The sequence below is a fragment of the Bolinopsis microptera genome, chromosome 5 (assembly GCF_026151205.1).
Source record: "Bolinopsis microptera isolate Bmic1 chromosome 5, MBARI_Bmic_1.0, whole genome shotgun sequence".
Lineage (NCBI taxonomy): Eukaryota > Metazoa > Ctenophora > Tentaculata > Lobata > Bolinopsidae > Bolinopsis > Bolinopsis microptera.
The window spans coordinates 18,642,253-18,649,225 of record NC_087076.1 but is presented as its reverse complement, the minus strand read 5'-3'; the positions used below and the strand labels follow the sequence as shown (position 1 = coordinate 18,649,225).

The following is a 6,973-nucleotide window of genomic DNA, read 5'->3' as shown; positions in this document are numbered from 1 at the left end:
TTTCCCCCCCCCCCCTTTTTTTTTTAAATTTTTTTAAAAAAAAATTTTTTTTTTTTTTCCTTTTTCCCCCCTTTTTCCCCCTTTTTTTTTTAAAAAAAAAAAAAAAAACCCCCCTTTTTTTTTTTTTTTTTGGGGTTTTTTTTTTTTTTGGGTTTTTTAAAAAAGGGGGTTTTTTGGGGGGTTTTTTTTTTAAATTTTTTTTAGGGTTTTAAAAAAAGTTTTTTTTAAAAAAAAAAAAAAAATTTTTTTTTTTTTTCATTAAGGGGTTTTTTTTTTTTTTAATTCTTGGGGTTTTTAAAAACCCAAAAAAAACCAAAGTTTTAAATTTTAATTTGGGGGAAAAAAAAATTTTTTAAAAAATTTTAAAAGGGAAAAAAAAAAATTTGAAAAAAAATGAAAGTTTTTTTTAAAAATTTTTTAAAAAGGGGGGAAAAATTTTAAAAAATTCCCCGGGGGTTTTTTTTCCCCCCCAAAATTTTTTTTTTTAAAATTTAATTTGGGGGTTTTCACTTACATCACATGGTCTTTGAACTTATTAAGGTAAATCATAATTATGTTTACTTTCATCTCAATAACCAAGCGTGTTCTTTCCTATGACTTTTTGCCTTTGGTGAAAATCTATAGTGAATAGTTAGGAAACATGTGAGTGGATATTGTAATGATTTTGAATTGATATTTGATTCTATTACTGCCTCTAAAAATACACTAACAGTAGAGTAAATTAATGCTTTAGATAGATCCTTGCAGTTACACGTTGTATTACTATGCTTGTAGCTATTGAGTCACAAACAAGCACATATAAAGTGGTTTCAAGAAGCAAGCAATTACAAAGTAAATCAGCCAGAAAGAAAGTTGGCAAACTAATTTATAAAAGCCAAGTTGGTATGTGATTTTAACAGCCTTTAAGTTAAAACTCACTGCCGTGACCGAAACCATCCTTTAGATCCGTTAATACTCCTTTCACAAATTGTATGTGCAGTGATTCTTTGATCGTAATACTATTTTACTGCACTTATAAGTCCCCTTATTTCATAGCGATTACAAAAAACTAATAATAGAAACGAAAATGCAGATTATCCTTCACGAAAATCATGCTGCAATCATGTTAAAATCATGCTACAATCATGCCGCAAATTTGTGAAACTGTATGAATTTTTAACTAAGAAGCCTTAGCTTGTCATATAATACATTTTAAAAGTTATCAACTTGTGCTAGTGAAACGTACATATTATGAGTCTAATATAATGTTTATAATACGGCATAAGAATGTGTAACATTAGATCTGTCAGGTATTTATGCCTAATATGGTTACTAATGACTGGTAGAATTTTACATTATACACAGTAAAATATACTCAATAACAGAATTCAACTATTCAGCTATAAGAGCACTCTCACCAAAACTGCTACTGTTCCTTCAAAATAGGTTGAAAAAAGGTAGAAATTAATCCAGTAAATGATCATAAAGCACATGTTAAGATATTTGTAAAACAGTTTTAGTACAGTTTCTTTCGCAAAAGTTTTGCAATCGATTTGCAGCGCACTGGGCAGTGGGCACGAGACAGAGTAATATGATATAAGTAAACCAGGAGTCAGTGAGTGCGTCTGTTATCTTCACAGGGAATTACAGTTGATGTTGCCCTGAATAACAGGATTCAGTGAGTGCCGTATGTTATCCTCACAGGGAATTACAGTTGATGTTTTGTTGATGTTTTGGAAAAGTTCGGATTAGATTTATAGGTGCCTAATTCAATGAGGGCTATAGACAAATTTACCATATGCATTATGTATTTATGTTTTATCTCTTCAGTGTCTAGGCCAGGAAAATTCTTCGTACCGGTCCAGTAGCATTGGAATTTGGAATTTATCAGATAAGAAAATTGGCAACAAAAAAAGTACCATTGTAACCAGTCCGACCGGTTTAGCCATGAATTTAGTTAACAAGTTTATCAAGTCATGTTTATTGTCTGTTTGGGGCTGTAATAAAATTTCTCAAAATTAAGGCTCTGTGAAAATGTGGTTTTATACTGTCCCGTGTCCGTATTGTCGCGACCAGAAGTGACAAATATAATAGATGTCCACATACTGTACTGTGTATTAATCTTTTGTCTCCTGCACAATTGTAAGCCAGTTCCCAGGTGTGGTGATAGTACAATACGCAACAGGTGAATACGCCAAGTTAGAGAGCGTCATTGCGGTATAAATGCACTTACAAATTTGCAGTCGTCACGACTTATCCCGCCGATCGCGTCGGCGAATTAATTATATAACGCGCGCATTTCAAGCCGCGCCGCGCACAGGATGCATGCAGCCAGGCCAGAGCTAGATCATGCCACGGTGGAAAATATTGACCATTTCGCAGATTTTAATCTTGCAACGATTATCGCGCGTTTATCGCATGCGAGACGATTATCGTTTGTGGTGCACGATTATCGTACGATTATCGCGGTACTTGACGATAAACGCGTGATTATCGCAGGATCGTTTTTTTATCGCACGATAATTGTGATGTCGTACTGTCATCGCACGATAATTGTTATGTCGCACTGATATCGCACGATAATCGAAAACACATGACAATAACCCCTTTAGTACAGGTAATGTGATATAATAACATGGTATGAATTCTAATCTCTTTACATTATAACGTTGGTGCGTGTGACGTGGTTGTTCATACTTTATGATGACAGGAATCTACTGATCACTGTAATGTGGACACAATAATTGGCGCACCTAATGTTTACTGTTACCCGGTCATTCCTATGGATCATTTTTCTTCTGTGGTGTTCTCAAACACGCTGCATGCACCATAAAATGGTTGAAATTGACACACTAATTGGTTATGATCATATTGAATATCGTTATCATGGTTTACCCACACGGAGAACAGCTAGGAGTAGGACAGATGCAGGCATTCCGATCTATTACATATTGTCATATTGTTTTCATAACTTCTGTTGTTTTGGTCGTATTTTATCTGGGAAAACAGTCCCATTGCATTTCATGAGCATGGGGAATTCATTCCTGCAACATTAACAAGCATCGTGGAGTTCCTACAATGATTAAAATATGTTGCGGTGGCGTATAAAAATTAAAGACTTTCTCGCGCGCACAAATATCATGTTGCCAAACAATAATTAGACCAGCGCATTCCGTTAATTAGTGGCAAATTTCAATTTTGAAGTCGAATTTGGTGAACAACCATTGTGACGTCACAATCTCCGTTGGTGCATGTGGTTATCCATACTTTATGGTGACAGCAATATGCAGACGTACATCTTATCAGTTATATATAGAGGGTGGCCCAAAATTAACTACCCTTAAATAACTCACGTAATTGGCATCAGAATTGCTTAAACATTTCAGATAATATAGATATGGGTAAAACTTAAATTTCCTGAAAGTCTCGTAAAATTTCATTTTCTCTTTTGTCGCCATAAAGTGAGAACGTTAGGAACTCCAAAAATTTCCAGACAGATGTGGTTTGATAATTGAAGTGTTTTCCAAAATTTCAAGATGGTTGTTAACAACTAAACTGAGTTATGACCATTTTAAGATATGGCGAATACATGATCTCGGCACTTAATCTGTGATTTCTTCACTTAATCAATGGTCTGATTGGTTAGAACCTGCTCATAGGACAGCAACCGAAGCGCTATAACGAGAATTTCTTTGATTTTAAGGTATTCACTCAAAGTGATCAGATTGTCATCCCCCAACATGCTCGGTACTGCCTAATGAGGCTCATTATTGCCTGCTACTGAATAGCTCCTAATTGGGTGACGAAATCACAGATTAAGTGCCGAGATAACGTATTCGAAGCTGTAAACAACCAACTTGAAATTTTGAGAAAGCTCTTCTATTATTAAACCACATGTGCCTGGAAATTTTGGAGTTCCTAACTCAAAACGTTCTCACTTTATGGTAACAAAAGAGAAAAAGAGGGAGTGATGTAATTGATGAAATTTTACGAAAATTTCAGGAAATTTAAGTTTGACCCATATCTATATTCTCTGAAATTTTTAAGCAATTCGGATGCCAATTACGTGAGTTAGTTATTTAAGGGTTTTGTGCGGGTAGTTAATATAATATTGGATATATATCCGGATATTATCTAACTATCAGAATTTCAATCATGAGACTAATAAACAGCGAACTACTCTATCATTTGATATATTAGGGTGTTTAATTAAAATAGACACGCGTAGAAATATGTTATTATTAATTGTAGCTTTTAACCGAGTATGTACCTATTATAGTTATATCTACATTTACTGGCAGGAACGACTTTACCGTGTGCAATGATCATGATCATATCATTATCATGATTTTGTAAACTGTTCTTACACTATAATCATGTTAATGTTATTCTCTTCAGAACGCACTGAGGGCGTCAGTTGAAAATCCGTTCACCGGAGAAAAGCACCCAGTTCAAATTTGCATAGTTCAAGGGAAAAAAGACATCAGTATTAAAGTGTCTGATAGAGGCCGAGGAATTCCTATGTCTGAGCAGGACCAACTATTCGACTACCATTACTCAACAGCCCCAGAGGTTAGTTGTAGATTGAATATGGAGATAATGTGTTAACAAGTTCCTACTTCCCACAGTTCTATATTATTATCTTGACTTTTGAGTTTTTTGTTGTATTTTAGCTTAGAATAGGTAGGTAGTTCTGAAGAGCTCACTGTTTTTTATTTGTAGCCAGAGAAAGACTCGAGAATACCGCCCTTGGCCGGCTTTGGGTACGGATTACCCCTTTCTCGGCTGTATGCCCGGTACCTGAACGGTAACATTCGGTTAGTGAGTGTGGAGGGATACGGGACTGATGCTGTTATTTATCTACAGGTTAATTATGTGGACATTAATTTTATTGTGTGTTATGTATGTATAATTATAAAATGTTCTTTTATGCAGTTCAATGATACATCAGGGTATATAATTGAGATAAATTAAATATGGTAGTATTTGTACAATTATACAATATACATAAATAAAGTTACAGGATGGTCTAGAAACCAAGAAAATACACGTCAGACTCATCAACCATACTGTGACACATTTCTATTCCTTAGAATTTATCGGAGAATGCCAGCGAAGTTCTGCCTCTGTTCAACAAGACGAGTCAGGCGAAGTATCAGATTGGAACCATGGTTCAAGACTGGAATGTCGCCGGCAAATCACGACCAATCTGGTCATAGACGTAAAACCCTCGACTGTAGCAAGACCATCGCTAAAAATACCTTCTCCCTTCTCAACGAACTGAAAGTTTGCTAAAATAACTATTACTGCACGATAGGAACCAGATTTTGTTGATTTTATTTCTGCTATCCACCAAAAACCGACAGAAAGATCCTATCTGAAAAACATAGCTAGAGGGTACAATGGGCTGATTGGCATCTGATGTGGCTCTTATTATCACTGTTTATATTAAAGCTTAGCTCTGAAAACTAAAGTTGGTTATATGTTCTGGTCCTTTCAATGAAAATATGAACAAAGTTTGATCAACATTAGCCTGGGTAAAAATTTCTTTACATTTTTAATATCCAGGAAACCACAGTCACCAACATGCAGCCAACTTCAACCAATGATAATAACGACTGAAGTTCAGTGAAGTTGGCTTTATGTTGGTGTCAGTAAAATGTAGTACGTACGTTTATTAATACCTGTTTAAATATGGTTGTAAGTTATTCTGCCACTTCCAGGCCTACTCCACAGAATTAATCTGTTTGGTCGATATCTTGATCCTTAGTACGATCCTTAGTATCCTTACGAATCCTTAGTACGATTTTAGAATTTAGATTCCGTGATTTTTAGTATAGCAATGCAAAGAAAATTTTGATGCATTAGCAAGTTTTACATCAAAATTAGTTCCGTTCATGCAAAATTAACTTTCTTACTTTATAATGATTTAACTGAAACACTTTGATCGTTCCATGTTAAAATATATTACAAAATTAACTTTAATTAAAGGATTGCGAAAATCCTGTATGATTCATTCTCGATTTTAGATACTGGACAGTTTATTACAAACGTAGGTTCGATTTGTGTGTAAATTATTTTAATTAAGCATGACTATTATCAGAGATTTTTCAATTACGTTTTGTGACTTTTTAAGCTGACCAAAGGTAAAAAACTGTGATGTCAAGACCACTTCTGCAATATGTTGTGCTAAAATCTTACACAAGATGGAACCAATATAACAACGAATTTTTGAGGTTATTGATTGGAAATGTTTTCACAAAGCTTGTTGAAAGTTGTCATTGGGAAATGGTATGGCAACAAGTGCATATTCTCATAATCATTGTAAACTGATTCCCAGTTAATACTAGTTTTGAAAATTGTTGCTATGTAGGTGACATGTTCGTCTCTTTAAAGTTAAAACAATTAAAAAAGTGTAGGGTCATATTATATTATAAAAATAAAACCAAGTTTTTTTTCAAGCATATTCCGTTTTTTTATTTCCTTGGTGTTTTGGCGTATGATCAATTCTGTTTATCTGTAGTTCATTTCACAAATCGAGCCAATTTCAGGAGATTTGTTATGAAACGATTCTTAGACTGTAATTTATAGATTTTAGACAAGAATGATTATCAAATTTATCGATATTGATTTATCACACCAACATCTTTGATTTTCATAGACCTATGTTTGTAAAATATTTTAGCGTTCAGGAAATCTCCCTCCGTAATCTGAACCAGAAATAAAGGTCCAAATGAATATGGGTCGAACAGTTTTCACATATTACGTCAGCAAGATTTCAAATTCTCTTTACTTCCCCATATTAGCAAGATTACACATTGCTATATTATGTAAAAATCACATAAGAGCCAGCATTTCGCTAATGTAGACAACCCCCCCCCCCCCCCCCCCCCCATACCTGAAATAATGGCGTAATATTTGAACGGTCCCTTCATGGGATTTATGTACTATTGGCTTTAGATACAATTCAGCTCTGTAATTTTTTAAATTTAAC

At 34.4% G+C, this 6,973-nt stretch overlaps 1 protein-coding gene across 1 annotated transcript; it reads left to right on the top strand.

Annotated features, from left to right (window-relative positions):
• The first annotated feature begins 512 nt into the window (after positions 1-512).
• LOC134815629 (pyruvate dehydrogenase (acetyl-transferring) kinase, mitochondrial-like) lies at positions 513-6,615 on the top strand. Its single transcript, XM_063824178.1, has 4 exons — positions 513-540; positions 4,378-4,551; positions 4,702-4,845; positions 5,073-6,615. The coding sequence occupies exons 1-4, from the start codon at positions 520-522 to the stop codon at positions 5,196-5,198; spliced, it is 465 nt and encodes a 154-aa protein (XP_063680248.1). The 5' UTR covers positions 513-519; the 3' UTR covers positions 5,199-6,615.
• The last annotated feature ends 358 nt before the right edge of the window (positions 6,616-6,973 follow it).

Bases quoted from the DNA above. Each gene is read 5' to 3' on its own strand.
- LOC134815629 (XM_063824178.1), top strand. From the start codon at position 520: ATGGTCTTTGAACTTATTAAG. The intron at 541-4,377 runs GTAAATCATAAT...TATTCTCTTCAG, and splicing joins TGGTCTTTGAACTTATTAAG to AACGCACTGAGGGCGTCAGT. The intron at 4,552-4,701 runs GTTAGTTGTAGA...TTTTATTTGTAG, and splicing joins ATTACTCAACAGCCCCAGAG to CCAGAGAAAGACTCGAGAAT.